General features: G+C 44.6%; 1 protein-coding gene across 6 annotated transcripts in view; it reads left to right on the top strand.

Moving 5' to 3' along the window:
- Positions 1–1,657: 1,657 nt before the first annotated feature.
- Positions 1,658–20,143, top strand: part of LOC133466466 (microtubule-associated serine/threonine-protein kinase 1-like) — a 61,866-nt gene continuing 43,380 nt past the window's right edge. For 2 of the 6 annotated variants that reach the window (XM_061750199.1, XM_061750194.1), the window contains exon 1: positions 1,658–2,299. In XM_061750199.1, coding sequence (XP_061606183.1) covers positions 2,261–2,299 — 39 coding nt within the window. In that variant the 5' untranslated portion in view covers positions 1,658–2,260. The remainder of the gene's footprint in view (positions 2,300–20,143) is intronic. The other 4 variants (XM_061750197.1, XM_061750196.1, XM_061750203.1 and 1 more) reach the window with 4 other exon arrangements.

Genomic DNA, 20,143 nt, shown 5'->3' with positions numbered 1-20,143 from the left:
TAGCAACAACACGACACCGTGAAAAACCGTGCTAACCACTATTTCACCCTGCTGCCCATTTGGGTACAATTTTGTTTAATAATTAAATGAATTACACTAATGACCTGGTGAAAATGACGGCATGGTAGAAGACTGGTTAGAGCGTCTGCCTCACAGTTCTGAGGACCGGGGTTCAATCCCCGGCCCCGCCTGTGTGGAGTTTGCATGTTCTCCCCGTGCCTGCGTGGGTTTTCTCCGGGCACTCCGGTTTCCTCCCGCATCCCCAAAAACATGCATGCTAGGTTAATTGACAACTCTAAATTGCCCGTAGGTGTGACTGAGTGCGAATGGTTGTTTGTTTGTGTGTGCCCTGCGATTGGCTGGCAACCAGTTCAGGGTGTACTCAGCCTCCTGCCCGATGATAGCTGGGATAGGCTCCAGCACGTCCGCGACCCTAGTGAGGAGAAGCGGCTCAGAAAATGGATGGATGGATGGACCTGGTGAAAATATTTGTTAAAATAAAAAAAGTGTTAACGTCACTGTCACCTGGAATGTTACTACAAAGTAAAGAAGTATGTCACCAAAACACCTTATCATGATTTTAGGAAAGTAATCGGTATTCCGTCTTGTGGTTTGCTTAAAACGTAAATGTATATCTTCTGGCAGATCTGGTAGTGTGGTATCGCAATGAATGTTATGTTACTCTTTCATTTGTACAGGAAACCCATTCAAAAGGGCATTTATAGCCTCACTAAAATACTCCATGTGGCCGATCTGTCCATTTGCCTCCTGGAAGTGGCAGTCAGCCCTGAAAAACTGGTGACAATATATTATATAAAATCAAAGAGCTAATCCCCCCGCAAAAGCCATTATGCAATAGCAACGAGTAGCTCATCAGTAGATAGACAAAGGTATTGGGTCATCTTGCTATTACACCTACACGTACTATAGTTTGCAGCTTTACCAGCTTGGATCGACTCTTCTGGGAAGGTCTTCTGCAAAAGTCTATGTGATGATTCCTTGAGCTTCATTTCTACAAAGACCTCACTGTTGTTTCTTGATGGTGGTCTTTGTCCCCAACATTGATTAATTTAGCTTGGCTTAATTGTCTTTTTCTATTTTGTATTGGACATATGAAAACGAACAATACTTTTTTTCCACATTGGAGGAAAGTCTGAACCATATTTTTGTAGTACATTATTACTCTTTACAGTGAGCCTTTACGTCAGTTTCCGGTGGGCGCCACCGGTTCACGTTCGAAAACCCTCCACTGTTGCTGAATTAAAACAATTCTGCAAGGAAGAGTGAGCCAAAACATCACCTCAGAGATGTGAAATACTCATTGACAGTGATGGAAAAAGCTTGATTTCAGTTGTTGCTTCTTGTCATTACATTTGTTTGATGATCATAAACATTAAAGTGGGGAAATTATGCAAAATAAAATTGAGAAGGGGGTCTAGCTATCTAGCTAGCTTGCTAGCTAGCTATCTTTTTGTCACTATCTATGGTGCTGAATTTGGTTTACCAGTTTCTACGAAGCCCGGTGTGGCCCAAATGTGAAGCGCAACGCGGACATGTGATGACGCATCATCGTGCACGTTGCGCGAAGCTCCAATGATGTGAGGAGAGCGTGGAGGAGGGGGATGAAGAAGAGGAGGGGCGACAGGGAATCCCAGAAAGGAGTCACACAAATATCGCGTTGCTGCTGCTGCTGCTGCTGCTGCTGCAGCTTCCCCAGTTTTATTGAAAGTGAAGATGGACGACGGAGGGGGAAATTGCGTTTTTAACGAGAAGAGAGTTATGACTAAGCGGTTCCCGGGTGGTCTTCTACGGGACGTCAAATAGGCATTTGGCCGAGCTGGGCTTTAGAAGTCGCAATTCTCGCGTGGAAAGAAGCTCGCGTTTCTTGTGGATGCTGTCGTGTTGTGACACAGCAGGACAAGCCAGGACCGGGTTAGTTCTCCCAAGAACTGTATCCAGACCGACAAACAAAACCCTCAGGTGGGTTGTCAAGGATGATCGGACAACAACTGCACGACTTTCAACAGTGAGGTTTCTCTCAATGGCTTCTTTTTCGTGCCATTAATTTAGATCAGACACAATGGGTCTGCTTGCCATTTGTGTCATTTCGTGCTCCTCCTCGACGTGACAGCGGACCATTGCGCTCAGGACTTTGTTGCTTCTGTTGCAGTGCAGTTCGGCTGGCAGCTACAGTCCCGTTCGGTCTGAACACAGAACACAGCGAGCTGATCATTTTATTGTCATTGCACTTTATTAAAACATGGATGACTCGGGCATAATACGACGCCGGAGGCTGCAGGTGAGCTCATGCTGGACATCGCCTTTCTGTCATGTGATGCTCGAAATGTATTGGGTATATCCCATTTATCAGTATCATTTTTTTTTAAACAATGCAATTCTATTGACATGGTACTGTTGTTTCCGTGTACTTGAGTCGAACCTTAAATTTTATCTACATCAACGGTTTATTGTATGATAATTAATTTTCATTTTTCTGCAGTGCATTTTCTTAATGATATAAAAACAACAGTAAATAAAACATATCATGTAGTAATATAAATATAATAGCCTAACCAATATGTTATTCTTCTGCCATCTAAAATTATAAATAAAATGGATAAAATATATAATGTATATTGTATGAGCGATATAATTATCATTCCTACATTTTCTTTATGTTATACTGTAATAACCGTAAGTGTAAACATCTACTAATATAAAGTAATACATATGTTATTCTAATGTCATCTATAACTGTAAATTATATATAATCATATGTAATAACAGTGAAAGATTCATAGCCTTAAAAGCAAAAGGAAAAATACAGAATCCAAAGTAAAATTCCACATTGGAGAATCATCACAACTATAGGGCATTAAGCAAAACAAAAGATTTCAATGAAAACGTAAATTTTTTTTGCTATATGTTTAAATTATCGAACCAAGATTTATTTTTTTTCATATTAATAGACCACAGAGGACCTATTTCGCTTTACTGATGGTCCCAATGGTGGAGGGGCGGGGGTAAATGGGGGTGTTGAAGGTATGTTTTCGTCATCCCACCATTGTTGCTGTGATGTTCACCTGTGCTTTAGTAGGATCATGAATGTGATTAGAAGTGCTTATGTAGGCCAAAAAGTGTTTTTGACTAAATGCTGCTAATGAATTGTACCTCATGGGAGTTAATTCAAACCGCTGTGGTCAGCCAATTTAAAGCGTCCTGCTTCATCATTGCTCTACACCCCCCATCTCCAATCTCTGCATGATTCAGTCAAGTGTATACTGAGCGGAGATGAGCAGCCTGCCGGGGGGGAGTGCAGCTTCTTGTGCGCATGCGATGTGTGCATCTGTGTGTGCATTTACTTCCATTTATTCATTCAGTTAGCGATGTGCCAACTACAAATTAACATTGCTAGCAAAGGCTTGAAATTGTACTTTGAAGCTGATTAGTGGCAAATTGACCCCAGTTACAACAGAAAGAGGGATGGAAAGAGGACAAAGGTATCAGGGAAGGATTAGTAGTGAAGTGTGCTGATGGTTTCATATCTCATTATCCCTACAACTCTTCACTGTGCTGATGTGATGTATAAAAAGAGCTGCAGGGAAATGTATCATCATAGAGTCAGGCTCTCAAAAGTCATTGCTCGGTGACTCGATGATTGTCTGGTTAATTTCTGCATGTACAGTATGTGAAAAGAATGTGTACGGTTGACCTTTAGCTCTTCTGGCGCCTGTGTCTACACTGTGTGCGCGTGCAGTGTAAAATTGTGTTGATATCTGATTGGCTGCCTTGTCATTCCCTTGGGTCTAATCAACCCAACCGTTTCACTCTTGCTTTCTCTCTCGCGCACACTTTTTTTTTTTTGCACCATATGGTGACACATCCCACTCCCCTACAGTTAGGGGTCAGGGGTCACACCCATGATGCATTGCCTCAAAATAACTAACATAAATTTAGGATCTTGCCTACATGTGCCAGATGCACTCATTGACATCGCAGTGAGACTTAATTCAATTTGAAACGTGTGTGTCAGGGTACAAACTGGAGATGTGCTGTCAGTTTCCATTAATGTATTTCTGATGGTGATAGCCTCTAAGAATGACACTATGGGTGTTTTATGACCTTTTTCCACAGCACTTATTTTGACATAGTAAAACAATAAGTAGTAGGACAGATACAGCAGAAAGGGTAACAGAAAACACACAAAACAGATTCCATAAAACTTTGTGGCGGAATGGCGCATGGGCAAATGAAAAACTCCTTATATTGTAAGATGGCTAGTTTGCATACAGAATGTTTTTTCATCAGTGGAACTGTTAACCGAGTAGCACGTAGCTAAGTGGTTAGCACGTCTGCCTCACAGTCGATAACTCCCGGTTTCAAATCTTGACTGAAGCCCAGTATACATGTTCTCGTTGTGTTTGTGTGGGTTTTGTATGGGTAATCTGCCTTCCTCCCACATTCCCAAAACATACTGTATGCACATGTACAATCAGAGGCTATGGAGAGATGAAAAACAGACTAATTGTGGAGATTGGGACTGGTTGCTGAGAGGTACCTTACTCAACCGCACTTTAAAAGAACAAATGTAAACTGCTTTCTCACAAATAATGCACTTAACAGCTGCACAGTAGATGATATGTGGGCACGTCTGCCTCACAGTTTCTAAGGTTCGGGGTTCGAATCTGTTTGGAGTTTGCCGGTTATCTCTGGGTTCCTTCCACATTCCCAAAACATGCATGTTAGGTTAACTGAAGACTCTAAATTGCTCATAAGTGTCATTAGTGTGTCCTGTGACTGGTTGGCGACCGGTCCAGTGTGTACCCTACCTCTCACCCAAAGTTAGCTGGGATAGGCTCCAGTTGCCCCCGACCAAAGGTGGGTATTAATGCACTTCATTGACTCCGTTACATTTACTCAAGTAACATTTTGGATAAATTGTAGTTGTCAGAGTAGTTTGAATGCACCGCACTTTTTACTTTAACTTGCAGTATTTGATGTTAAGAAGAATCAACACATGTAGGCCGTTAAAATGATCGACATCCCACTCCATCAATTTTCTACCGCTTATCCGGGTCGGGTCGCGGGGGCAGTAGCTTCAGCAGGGACGCCCAGACTTCCCTCTCCCCAGCCACTTCATCCAGCTCTTCCGGGGGGATCCCGAGGCGTTCCCAGGCCAGCCGAAGGATGTAGTCTCTCCAGCGTGTCCTGGGTCGTCCCCGGGGTCTCCTCCCGGTGGGACGTGCCCGGAACACCTCACCAGGGAGGCGTCCGGGAGGCATCCGAATCAGATGCCCCAGCCACCTCATCTGGCTCCTCTCAATGCGGAGGAGCAGCGGCTCTACTCTGAGATCCTCCCGGATGACCGAGCTTCTCACCCTATCTCTAAGGGAGAGCCCAGACACCCTGCGAGGAAACTCATTTCGCCCGCTTGTATCCGGGATCTTGTTCTTTCGGTCACGACCCACAGCTCATGACCATAGGTGAGGGTAGGAACGAAGATCGACTGGTAAATTGAGAGCTTCGCCTTTCGGATTAGCTCCTTCTTTACCACAACGGACCGATACAAAGTCCGCATCACTGCAGACGCTGCACCGATCTGCCTGTCGATCTCCCGTTCCATTCTTCCCTCACTTGTGAACAAGACCCCAAGATACTTGAACTCCTCCACTTGGGGCAGGATCTCATCCCCGACCTGGAGAGGGCATGTCACCCTTTTCCGACTGAGGACCATGGTCTCAGATTTGGATGTGCTGATTCTCATCCCAGCTGCTTCACACTCGGCTGCGAACTGCTCCACTGAGAGTTGGGGCTCACGGCTTGATGAAGCCAACAGAACCACATCATAAGCAAAAAGCAGAGATGTAATACTGAGGCCACCAAACCGGACCCCCTCTACGCCTCGGCTGCGCCTAGAAATTCTGTCCATAAAAGTTATGAACAGAATCGGCGAGAAAAGGCAGCCTTGGCGGAGTCCAACCCTCACCGGGAACGAGTCCGACTTACTGCCGGATATGCGGACCAAACTCTGACTCCGGTCGTACAGGGACCGAACAGCCCGTATCAGGGGGTTCGGTACCCCATACTCCCGAAGCACTCTCCACAGGACTCCCCGCGGGACACGGTCGAACGCCTTCTCCAAGTCCACAAAACACATGTAGACTGGTTGGGCGAACTTCCGTGCACCCTCGAGGTCCCTGCCGAGGGTGTAGAGCTGGTCCACTGTTCCACGGCCAGGACGAAAACCACACTGCTCCTCCTGAATCTGAGATTCGACTTCCCGACGGACCCTCCTCTCCAGCACCCCTGAATAGACCTTACCAGGGAGGCTGAGCAGTGGGATCCCCCTGTAGTTGGAACAGACCCTCCGGTCCCCCTTCTTAAAAAGGGGGACCACCACCCCAGTCTGCCAATCCAGAGGCACTGTCGCCGCTGTCCACGCGATGTTGCAGAGGCGTGTCAACCAGGACAGCCCCACAACATCCAGAGCCTTTAGGAACTCCGGGCGAATCTCATCCACCCCCGGGGCCCTGCCACCGAGGAGCTTTTTAACTACCTCGGTGACCTCAAACCCAGAGAATCCCACACTCTGCTTCCTCATGGGAAGGCGTGTCGATGGAATTGAAGAGGTCTTCGAAGTATTCTCCCCACCGACTCACAACGTCCCGAGTCGAGGACAGCAGCGCCCCTTCCCCACTGTACACAGTGTTGGTGGTGCACTGCTTTCCTCTCCTGAGACGTCGGATGGTGGACCAGAATTTCCTCGAAGCCGTCCGGAAGTCTTTCTCCATGGCCTCATCGAACTCCTCCCATGCCCGGGTTTTTGCTTCAGCGACCACCAGAGCTGCATTCTGCTTGGCCAGCCGGTACCCATCAGCTGCCTCAGGAGTCCCACAGGCCAAAAAGGCCCGATGGGACTCCTTCTTCAGCTTGACGGCATCCCTCACCGTTGGTGTCCACCAACGGGTTCGGGGATTGCCGCCACGACATGCACCGACCACCTTACGGCCACAGCTACGGTCGGCCGCCTCAGCAATGGAGGCGCGGAACATGGTCCACTCGGACTCGATGTCCCCCGCCTCCCTCGGAACATGAGCAAAGTTCTGTCGGAGGTGGGAGTTGAAACTCCTTCTGACAGGGGATTCTGCCAGACGTTCCCAGCAGACCCTCACAATACGTTTGGGCCTGCCACGTCGGACCGGCATCTTCCCCCACCATCGGAGCCAACTCACCACCAGGTGGTGATCAGTTGACAGCTCCGCCCCTCTCTTCACCCGAGTGTCCAAGACATGCGGCCGCAAGTCCGATGACACAACCACAAAGTCGATCATCGAACTGCGACCTAGGGTGTCCTGGTGCCAAGTCCACGTGTGGACACCCTTATGCTTGAACATGGTGTTCGTTATGGACAATCCGTGAAGAGCACAGAAGTCCAATAACAGAAGACCGCTCGGGTTCTGATCGGGAGGGCCGTTCCTCCCAATCACGCCCTTCCAGGTCTCACTGTCATTGCCCACGTGAGCATTGAAGTCCCCCAACAGAACAATGGAGTCCCCAGTGGGAGCGCTCTCCAGCACCCCCTCCAAGGACTCCAAAAAGGGTGGGTACTCTGAACTGCTGTTTGGTGCATAGGCACAAACAACAGTCAGGACCCACAACCCCACCCAAAGGCGGAGGGAGGCTACCCTCTCGTCCACCGGGGTGAACCCCAACGTACAGGCGCCGAGCCGGGGGGCAATGAGTATACCCACACCTGCTCGGTGCACCATGGGCAACTCCAGAGTGGAGGAGAGTCCAACACCTCTCAAGAGGACTGGTAGCAGAGCCCAAGGTGTGTGTGGAGGCGAGTCCGACTATATCGAGTTGGAACTTCTCGACCTCACACACCAGCTCGGGCTCCTTCCCTGCCAGAGAGGTGACATTCCACGTCCCAGACCCAGCTTCTGTAGCTGGGGATCGGATCGCCAAGGTCCCCGCCTTCGGCCACCGCCCAGCTCACACTGCACCCGACCCCTATGGCCTCTCCCACAGGTGGTGTGCCCATGGGAAGGGGGACCCACGTTACCCTTTCGGGCTGTGCCCGGCCGGGCCCCATGGGTGCAGTCCCGGCCACCAGGCGCTCGCCTTCGAGCCCCACCACCAGGCCTGGCTCCAGTGGGGGGCCCCGGTGACCGGGCAAGGGAAAACGAAGTCCATTGTCGTCATCATCAGGAGGCCTTTGAGCCGTGCTTTGTCTGGTCCCTCACCTAGGACCTGTTTGTCATGGGTGACCCTGCCAGGGGCATAAAGCCCCAGACAACTTAGCTCCTAGGATCACTGGGACACATAAACCCCTCCACCACGACAAGGTGACGGCTCAAGGAGGGGCGCTACTTTTATATATATGTTATTGCGTGATCTATTTTTAGACTTCACCTTTGACTTCCGCATAAGGCACTGTTGTGCCAGTCCAACGTGATCCCTCGTGTCATTTGACTCTAATTCACCAATCAGATGGCACAAGGCAGTCTCATGACCGCACACAAATGACTCACTTTGGGGGGAAAAAATAGCCACACAAGTGTTTACTTTACAGACTCTGAAAAACAACAGCTTTAGTGTAGTCTTGCGTCTCTCCAAACGTGGATATTTCAGCCCGGTTATAACTTGAGAAAACACCTTGCGGTAAGTTGCAGATGTTTCTGTTGTTGTTTTGGCAGTGCATCTGGCAACATTAGCTGTATTTTATGATCATAAGTCACTGTAAAACATGCTTCTTCAGGATATGTGCCATGCTGTAATCTCTCTCTCTCTCTCTCTCTCTCTCTCTTTCTCTGTCGCAAGTGCGCACGCATCCACACACACACACACACACACACACACAAACACACACACACACACACGCTATCAATAAGTCTCTTCAAGGAAACAGCTTCTTCAAGTCTTTTAAGTGAATAAAGCAAATAATGTTTCTGTAGGGCCCAATGCATGTGTTGTTGGTTTCAGGGCACTTAAAAATTTAAAAGGTGGCAGGAGGGTTTGGACTCGCATATATTATTATTTTATTTTTTTTACGTTCATGCTCTGATGTAAAAAAAAAAAAATAATCAGAAGTTACTCATCAGCTACTCTTTACTTGAGTAGTTTTTCACTGGGTACTTTCTTACTCTTAATTAATATTTGGAGGACTACTTTTATTTTTACTTGAGTCATATTATTCTAAAGTAACAGTGCTCTTACTTAAGTACAATATTTGGCTACTCTACCAACTTCTGCCCCTGACAGTAATGAGGATAAGCGCTATAGAAAATAGATGAATGGAACTGCCATTTGATTCACTAGATGTTATTTTAGATGAACATAACGGAACCAGGCGGCACGGTGGACGAATGGTTAGAGCGTCAGCCTCACAGTTCTGAGGACCCGGGTTCAATCCCCGGCCCAGCCTGTGTGGAGTTTGCATGTTCTCCCCGTGCCTGCGTGGGTTTTCTCCGGGCACTCCGGTTTCCTCCCACATCCCAAAAACATGCCTGAATTGGAGACTCTGAATTGCCTGTAGGCATGAATGTGAGTGCGAATGGTTGTTTGTTCCTATGTGCCCTGCGATTGGCTGGCAACCAGTTCAGGGTGTACCCCGCCTCCTGCTCGATGACAGCTGGGATAGGCTCCAGCACGCCCGCGACCCTAGTGAGGAGAAGCGGCTCAGAAAATGGATGGATGGATGGATAACCCCAATACTGTCCACCACTACAAATGACACCCAAACAAGAACCACATTTATACTGTTAAATTAAAACCTCTGTGATAGTGTCAATAAAAACATAGCCTTTAATGTCAGTATATTTGATATGGCTCATGTACTGGATCTCAGTGCATTGTACCAGTGATCACAATGTTGTGAACATAAACCGCCCCTTTGATTGTAATTCATTTTGAGCCGCTGACCACTTTAAATCCTATAGAGAGGTTTGTGTTCTACATTATAAAAGGGAGTGGTGATGTCAAGTGTTCTTTGATCTCACCCATACCACAGTGTTTATCTTGCAAATTTCTGTTGATAATAACATTTCTGCTATAGAAACAGTGCTGACATAACTCTTGTCACCAGGGGCCTCATATACAAAGACTTGCATGGATTTCCTACTAAAAGATGGCGTACGCTCAAATCCAGAAAACGTCGTACGCACAAAAATATCCAGGGGCCTCATGTACAAAAGGTGCGTACGCACAAAAACGTGGCTTCCGTTCTTTTTCACGGCAAAGTTCAGATGTATCAAGAGTGACTTGACCTTGGAAATGTGCGGTGCCTCACGCCAACTGCATGGCTGGCGTACGCACGTTTCTGTAGCTTTTGGTGCTTTGGCGACACTTAGAGGTGATGCTGGGAAACTGTTATCATAAATCTGCACATCAGAGAGACATGAACAATTTAGCACTGATGAACAATCCATGCCCGGCAACATTTGATTTCAACAATGTAATTGAGGCAAGGACTCAGAATTCATTTGTTAACCAGTGTATTTAATGAACCACTGATATTTGTGAGGACACATATTAACTGATCAAGGCGATCATTTATGCCGCCTATTGCCCTCACAATCGCTTTGTGACTCCAGCACATGCACTGAAAAAAAGAGTCCTTTGAATTTACTTAATTTGAACATGTACATCGGTTGCACATGATTAAAATGTGTTTAAAAAGACATAATTTACCCCTCTTCTCCTAAAAAAAAACCCATGATTTTTTTTCAGTGTGCGTGTCCACTCCTGTGAATTAAAATAATAAATTGAGTAATCAAAAAGGAGCTCATTTTCCTTTTTTTCTGATCATGCAGAGATCGGCATCTCAGGTGCAGGGTTCATTTAAATGTGATTTGCATATTCATGTCCACACATATTCGCGTGGACATGGAGGAGTCGGCTAGTCCAACATGTGCGCTAATTCCACGTTGATTGGAATGTATGAAGGAAATGTGCTTGGATTCATGAGTACGCGGAGTTTCATACATCTGGATATTTTTGTGCGTACGACGTTTTCTGGATTTGAGCGTACGCCATGTTTTAGAAGGAAATCCGCGCAAGTCTTTGTACATGAGGCCCCTGATGTATGAAACTTACTCATGAATCCAAGTAAATTTCCTTCGTACATGTACATGTTGCTTATTTCAGCAAGACAATGCCGAACCACATTCTGCACGTGTTACAACAGCGTGGCTTCGTAGTAAAAGAGTGCGGGTATTAGATTGGCCTGCCTGCAGTCCAGACCTGTCTCCCATTGTGTGGCGCATTATGAAGTGTAAAATACGACAACGGAGACCCCGGACTGTTGAACAGCTGAAGCTGTACATCAACCTACAAAGCTTCAACAATTAGTATCCTCAGTTCCCAAACGTTTATTGAATGTTGTTAAAAGAAAAGGTGATGTAACACAGTGGTAAAGATGACCCTGTCCCAGCTTTTTTGGAACATGTTGCAGCCATAAAATTCCAAGTTAATAATTATTTGCCAGAAACAATAAAGTTTATCAGTTTGAACATTAAATATCTTGTCTTTGTAGTGTATTCAATTAAATATACGTTGAACATGATTTGCAACTCATTGTATTCTGTTTTTATTTATGTTTAACAGAACGTCCCAACTTCATTAGAATTGGGGTTGTAAGTAAAGGGAAGGAATAGGGGTACTGTACGAATCTACTCTAACCTTAGGTGACATGAAGTAGAAATCTGTCTGCCTCATCCTTCTCCCTGATCCCCGGGACCCTTTTTTATGGACCACACCCATCTCTTTTTTCATCAGAACTGTCCGTATAGGCAGAGAGATAATAAACCATGTGATTTATTGTCCAACAGTGTGTACATGTGCTGATGACCATATTTCACTATGATAACTTACAGGCAAAAAGTCATCCGGAACATCGTGCGTTTGTATGGATTTTAGCTCAGTTTTAATCCAGATTTCTCAAACTGTCATTGTTCACACAGACAGGATATTGTTAAGGCAGTGATCACAGCATATTTTTTTTGTGTTTCCCCATTTCAATTGTTGTATATATTCTAACTGTGTAACTTTGTATTGATAATTTGGATTGTATTTATTTTTTTTGGGTGGGGTGGTGGTGGTGGTTGTATGTTTCAGCTACATATCAAGAGGTTTATTCGAGTCATCAAACATTAAATTGCATATATGTAGATTGAATCTACACCCCATGCTCACATGTGTTGTGTTAGTGGTGGCAACGTGAATTGAAGGACACACCTGACCTGGGAGAAGCTGTTGTATCTGACAAACAACTGGATCGGTTGCAATTTATGACAAGCTATTAGAAAAAAAGAAAATGTGCATCAATTGGTTCTGGATAAAGTTATTTAAAATGACATTTTCACATTATGCACATTTTTGCTCGGGGTTGAGTGACTTTTCAAATGACACATCAAGACTGGTGACTCACATTTTGAGAACATGCCCTAACAGCGCGAACAATTGTATGAGTGCCAGGGTTTAATCACAAATGAGGTCATTCATTGTCAAAGTCAACATGCTTTGACAGAAACAGGGCATCTGCAGGTGACGTACTTAAACTCCCACATGCAAAACATCATGATGTAAAACTAAATTTGCAGGCAACGACTATGCAGTCAGCAATAGGCATTTGTAAAGCAGCAGCCAGGAGAAAAATAGGTCACACAGAATAACATTTGGATCTCATTGGTTTAAATGAATGTTTCCTCAATCTAGGACTGGGACCCGAAACTGGTCAGATTTTTTGACTGGTTGGCTTATTAAAGAGTTTGAAAAAGACAAATGTGGTCTTCTGACAAAATGACCAAATGCGAGCTTTGGTTGGAATTACCAAATGAGTCGTCTCTTACTGACCTTTTTGCAAATTAAAGTTGATTTTAGATATAGAATTAAGGACGAGGATTGGAAGGTAATCCAACCTGACATTACCAGGCATTACAATGTGGAAGTGATGGAGAATTAATTTAATTGAATTTTTAGTAGGCTAATTAAGGCCATCTTTGCATGAAGATTTGATTTTCAAGCACACAGTCCTGTTGGACTCACTCCATGGTTTTGACTTAATTATGGAGCGATGTCTGCTAGAACTGCACTTGTTCATTGTGAGCATCATCAAACTAGTGAAAGCAATCCTGTGTTCTTATGATTGGTTTTCCAAGGCTCAGGTGGCGCAAGCATCTATTGGAAAAGCTGTTTCATCATCCCTCATTTCTTCATTTCATTTCCATCACAGCCAATTAGTGGGTTAGTGAAATTAATTTTTCAGTCACATCATCGACAGTCATGCTGACCTTTGCTTGCTTTGACATGTTCATCTGATGTGGTTCTAAAATGATTATGCCAATCCGTGAGTATAGTGTGGAGCAATCATAACTGTGCCCCGTCTGGCAGCGGCTGTTTATTTCTCCTGCCAAAAAGACTAAGAAAGACGTCCTACAGAGGTGATCACAACAGTCAATGAGTGCGGGCTGACCTAATTTTCCCCTCAAGTTCCTGAAGTGGAAACCCACGGCTAATAGACAGCTGTACTTTGTTTAATGTGCCAACTTGTTATTGCCTAGACATGCCTAAGGAGTCAAGAGTCCCTCAGAGGAACAGCAAGCAGATGTTCACAGGTTTGACTTTCACTAAAGCAGCTAAATAAGTATTGTCTGATCCTTTGATAAATGCTTGCATTTGTTTTTTGAACATTCTATATGGACTGCTAACCAAGACAGTCCTGGTGTGATATTGCTGAAACACATTAAGGATCGAGCAAGCAATGTAGAACAAAAAACATTGAGTAAAATTGTTGTAGAGGTCCTGTGTGTTTTATCATGATTTCTTTTCTTGTAAAAATAAATAATACATAGCAATGTGTATTTTATTGACTGTTTGAAATGCTCTGATTCCTTGATTAGTGTTAGTGATCCCTTGAAATATGACATGAATTCGTTCTGTGACCACACAAGTAACTTAAAACACTGGTATCTCAAATTGTCTTTCCCACCCCCCATAAAAAGTGTAATGTGGTTTTAATAATAATAACACTATAATATTGTACTTATGAAAACATACAACAATGACATCATTACTGTAAATAGAATGTAAAGAATTATACAGTTTTAGCCACATTTCTTGCTTCGATTGGTGTCGCTCCTTCAGGTGTTTGTGCCTTGGACACCTGGGGACAGTATCATACAGACATACAGATATACATGGAAACTGTCACAAAGTGCTTGTCTTAAGCCATAGTAATATCTGTTGTTATTTGCAGATGATAAAGAATATAAACTTGATTATCATATATTATCTGTCTACATGTGTTGCTCCACCATTTGTGTTCAAATATCTGTTGTTTGAATTTTAATAGCACCGTGACACTGATGTTATTCGTTAGCCTGTCTAATATATGGCCTTTTAGCATTTTTGCTAAACTGACTTTTCTAAGGAAACAACACACGTTTAATTCTCTTCCTTGAATGTTTAGTTTGACAGTTAACTTCAAAGTGTTGGAAAAAAACAACTTCAAACCTCCTTTTTGAAGGATTATTTGCTATCTGCCAAACTGCTTCTTGTTGTGAAGTGAGTTGAGTTCACTGCCACCATACCGTGCTCGTATCTCAAACAGGTCAAAGCAAATAATCATCTGTAAATGCAGTACTGTATTTGGTTGATATTGTGTTCTTAGAATGTTTCAAAATGTTAATTACTATGTTTCACAATATGTTTAGGGAGCTATTTATTGGACTTATTTTTTTTAGATATACTGCTAAGAATGCACCACAGAAGATGAGTGATTAATTTATTGATTTTATTATTTTTTTCAAGGTACTGTTTTTGTTTTATATGGTTCTAACTTGTAGGTACAGCTAAAAAAATACATTTTTAAAAAATGAGGCAGGTAAAGCTTCAACAGATACATTTAATTGTAAAACTATACTTTTGAGTTGAAGAACCTCCAAGTTAAAAAAGGAATGCAAATTTCTCTTTTTTGTAATTACAAACTTTCGAACAATGACACTAAATTATTGAACTGATTTTTTTTATTTTGTATATATATATATATATATATATATATATATATATATATATATATATATATATATATATAGGCGGCACGGTGGAGGACTGTTTAGAGGGTCTGCCTCACAGTTCTGAGGTCCGGGGTTCAATCCCTGGCCCCGCCTGTGTGGAGTTTGCATGTTCTCCCCGTGCCTGCGTGGGTTTTCTCCGGGCACTCCGGTTTCCTCCCACATCCCAAAAACATGCATAGTAGGTTAATTGACAACTCTAAATCGCTCGTAGGTGTGAATGTGAGTGCGAATGGTTGTTTGTTTGTATGTGCTCTGCGATTGGCTGGCAACCAGCTCAGGGTGTACCCCGCCTCCTGCCCGATGATAGCTGGGATAGGCTCCAGCACGCCTGCGACCCTAGTGAGGAGAAGCGGCTCAGAAAATGGATGGATGGATATATCTATATCTATATATATAGATCTATATATATATATATATATATATATATATATATATATATATATATATATATATATATATATAGATCTATATATATATAGATATATATAGATATATATATATAGATATATATATACGGTATAGGTTCTCCCCGTGCCTGCGTGGGTTTTCTCCGAGTACTCCGGTTTCCTCCCAAAAACATGCATGGTAGGTCAATTGAAGACACACAAGGAATTTGTCTCCGGTCGTTGGAGCCGCTCTAGTACAACAGAACAGTCAATTTACAGAACACTTTGGAGACATAAAGACATTGACAAAAAACAATTGTGCAAAAAGATGCAGAGTCCTCTAGCACTTAGAGCAGTTCGAATGACTAATATTGCAATAGTCCGGTGCAATGACCATTGTGCAAAGGGCGCTGAGACTTCAAGGATTGTATGCGGTTTAAAGTGACGAGTAGTGCGATAATCTGGGACAATGTTGGTTGTGCAAATGTTACAGATACTCCTCAATCAGTGTGCAAATGGAGCAGATGCTACTCTGGCATGAGTGGCCAGTATATGCAAATAGTGCAGCATGGCGAGACAACTACAGTGAGTGCACGAGTAATACATAATTTGCCCCACAGAAATGTGACAACGAACTCAATTCAAAAAATTGCCAGCTTGTTGTAATGGAATTATAGGTTAGGTGTTTAAGAAGTTGATCGCAAGAGGGAAGAAGCTGTTGGAATGTCTACTAGTTTTAGTTTGCATTGATCGGTAGCGCCTACCTGAGGGAAGGAGCTGGAAGAGCTGGTGACCGGGGTGCGGAGGGTCCGAGAGGATTTTGCACGCCCTTGTCTTAGTTCTGGCAGCGTGCAAGACCTCAATGGGGGGTAGGGGGGTACTGACAATCCTTTCAGCAGTTTTGATTGTCCGTTGCAGTCGGAGTTTGTCCTTTTTTGTAGCAGCACCAAACCAGACTGTGATGGAAGAACACAGGACTGATTCGATGACCGCTGTGTAGAACTGTCTCAGCAGCTCCGGTGGCAGGCCGTGCTTTTTCAGAAGCCGCAGGAAGTACATCCTCTGCTGGGCCTTTTTGAGGACGGAGTTGATGTTGGTCGCCCACTTCAGGTCCCGAGAGACTGTAATTCCCAGGAACTTCAAGGTTTTGACGGTTGACAAGGCAGCTGGACAACGTGAGGGGCAGCTGTGGCGAAGGATGCCTCCTGAAGTCCACGATCATCTCTACAGTCTTGAGCGTGTTCAGCTCCAGGTTGTGTCGGCCGCACCACAGCTCCAGCCGCTCCGCTTCCTGTCGATATGCAGACTCGTCACCGTCCTTGATGAGGCCGATGACAGTGGTGTCATCTGCAAACTTCAGGAGTTTGACAGTCAGGTTCGCTGAGGTGCAGTCGTTCGTGTAGAGAGAGAAGAGCAGCGGAGAGAGGACACAACCTTGGGGCGCCCCAGTGCTGATGCTGCGTGTGGATGAGGTGGCCTCCCCCAGCCTGACCTTTCTGTGTCCTGCCCGTCAGAAAGCTGTAAATCCACTGGCAGATGGCAGGTGAGACGCTGAGCTGGAGAAGCTTGGATGAAAGGAGTTCAGGGATGATGGTGTTGAACGCTGAGCTGAAGTCTACGAACAGGATCCTCGCGTAGGTCACTGCAATGTCGAGGTGTTCTAGGATGAACTGCAGTCCCATGTTGACTGCATCATCCGCAGACCTGTTTGCTTGGTAGGCAAACTGCAGGGGGTCCAGCAGGGGACCTGTGACACTCTCGAGGTTGTCCAGCACGAGACGTTCAAAGGACTTCATGACCACAGATGTCAAAGTGACAGGCTTGTAGTCATTCAGACCCGAGATTTCAGGTTTCTTGGGGACTGGAATGATGGTGGAGCGTTTGAAACAGGATGGAACTTCGCACATTTCCAGAGATCTATTGAAGATCTGAGTGAAGACTGGAGCGAGCTGGTCCGCGCAGACTTTGAGGCAGGATGGGGACACATGGTCCGGGCCTGCCGCTTTGTTAATCTTTTGTTGGTTGAAGATGCATCTCACATCCTGTTCATGAATGGTTAACGCAGAAGTCAGTGGTGTGATTGTGGTCGCGGGTGCGGCCGGGTGGGTGTGTGGTGTGAAACTGTCCTTTTCAAATCTGCAGTAGAAGGTATTCAAGTCGTTGGCTAGTGTGCTATTGTTCTCAGCTTGGGGGGATCGTCACTTGTAATTAGTCAGCGATTGGAATGCATGCCAGACTGATTTAGAGTCGTTTTCGCTAAACTGTTTTTCCAACTTTGCTGCATGGTTCTTCTTTGCAATGTTAATTTCTTTAGTCAGCTGGTTTCTAGCTCGATTATACAGTGCCCTTTCCCCGCTCTGATATGCGTCCTCCTTAGCTTGGCGAAGCTGCTTAAGTTTAACAGTGAACCACAGCTTGTTGTTGTTGAATGTGCGAAAAGATTTTGTTGGTACACAAACCTCTTCACAGAAACTGAAATAGGATGTGACAGTGTCCGTATATTCATCCAGGCAATTTAATTGTATTAAACATAAAGAAAAACAGAATACAATGATTTGTAAATCATGTTCAACCTATATTTAATTGAATACACTACAAAGACAAGATATTTAATGTTCAAACTAATCAACTTTATTGTTTTTAGCAAATAATCATTAACTTAGAATTTTATGGCTGCAACACGTTCCAAAAAAGCTGGGACAGGTGGCAAAAAAGACTGAGAAAGTTGAGGAATGCTCATCAAACACCTGTTTGGAACATCCCACAGGTGAATAGGCTAATTGTGAAGAGGAGCTTCCCTGAATTGCTCAGTCATTCACAAGCAACGATGGGGCGAGCTTCACCTCTTTGTGAACAAGTGTATGAGAAAATAGTCAAACAGTTTAAGGACAATGTTCCTCAACGTACAATTGCAAGGAATTTAGGGATTTCATCATCTCCGGTCCATAATATCATCAAAAGGTTCAGAGAATCTGGGAAAATCACTGCATGGAAGCGGCAAGGCCGAAAACCAACATTGAATGCAGGTGACCTTCGATCCCTCAGGCGGCACTGCATCAAAAACCCACATCAATGTGTAAAGGATATCACCACATGGGCTCAGGAACACTTCAGAAAACCAATGTCAGCAAATACAGTTCGGCGCTACATCCGTAAGTGCAACTTGAAACTCTATTATGCAAAGGAAAAGCCATTTATCAACAACCCCAGAAACGGCGCCGGCTTCTCTGGGCCCGAGCTCATCTAAGATGGACTGATGCAAAGTGGAAATGTGTTCTGTGGTCCGACGAGTCCACATTTCAAATTATTTTTGGAAATTGTGGACGTCATGTCCTCCAGGCCAAAGAGGAAAATAATCGTCCGGACTGTTATGGACGCAAAGTTCAAAAGCCAGCATCTGTGATGGTAAGGGGATGTGTTAGTGCTAATGGCATGGGTAACTTACACATCTGTGAAGGCACCATTAATGCTGAAAGGTACATACAGGTTTTGGAGAAACATGCTGCCATCCAAGCAACGTCTTTTTCATGGACGCCCCTGCTTATTTCAGCAAGACAATGCCACACCACATTCTGCACGTGTTACAACAGCGTGGCTTCGTAGTAAAAGTACTAGACTGTCCTTCCTGCAGTCCAGACCTGTCTCCCATTGAAAATGTGTGGTGCATTATGAAGCGTAAACGGAGACCCCGGACTGTTGAACAGCTGAAGCTGTACATCAAGCAAGAATGGGAAGGAATTCCACCTCCAAAGCTGCAACAATTAGTGTCCTCAGTTCCCAAACGTTTATTGAATGTTTTTAAAAGAAAAGGTGATGTAAGTGTGTTCAAATCCCGGCCCCGCCTGTGTGTTGTTTGCATGTTCTCCCCGTGCCTGTGTGGGTTTTCTCCGGGTACTCCGGTTTCCTCCCACATCCCAAAAACATGCATGGTAGGTTAATTGAAGACTCTAAATTGCCCATAGGTGTGAATCTGAGTGCGAATGGTTGTTTGTTTATGTGCCCTGCAATTGGCTGGCGACCCGTTCAGGGTGTACCCCGCGTCTCGCCCAAAGGTAGCTGGCATAGGCTCCAGCACGGCCGCGACCCTAGTGAGGATAAGCGGAATGGAAGATGAATGAATGAATGAACAATGTCCCAACTTCATTGGAATTGGGGTTGTACATATGTACAGTATATGTAAGATGTGGACAGCGATGAAGTGGAACACAGCATTGGTGCAGAGGATGGAATGGAAGATCAGGCATGTTTGTATATAACTATCTTCATTGTCACAAAGTCGGTGGCAATGCCTTTTGCTCTTGGAAGTCGTTGTCTTTTTGGCTCTGTTGGCTCAGGGTCAATTAGCCTGATCGATGAAGGACAGCGAAGAGGGATCAGTGGCTCTAATATTCGGTCGACCTTGTGAAGAGGGATTTGTTAACATGTTCTGGAAAGCCTCAGGGACATCCTTGCATTAGGGAAGTACACACATGGATGTGCTTTGATCAAAAGGAGGAAAAGTTTATTTATTGTGGTGACTGTCAGCTTTTTGCATCAGCAGGTAATTGTTGACCACATATTGCACACGCACACACAAGTTATCATTAAGCTAATAATTACATGGTCTGTGGTTACCAGGTAATCGATTCATGGCCAACAGGACCTTAACAATGTTAATCTCCACGTGATAGGAGAAGGTGT

This window comes from Phyllopteryx taeniolatus, chromosome 16 (genome assembly GCF_024500385.1).
Source record: "Phyllopteryx taeniolatus isolate TA_2022b chromosome 16, UOR_Ptae_1.2, whole genome shotgun sequence".
In the NCBI taxonomy this organism is placed as follows: domain Eukaryota; kingdom Metazoa; phylum Chordata; class Actinopteri; order Syngnathiformes; family Syngnathidae; genus Phyllopteryx; species Phyllopteryx taeniolatus.
The sequence above is the reverse complement of the archived record's forward strand: the minus strand, read 5'-3'. Positions and strand labels throughout refer to the sequence as shown.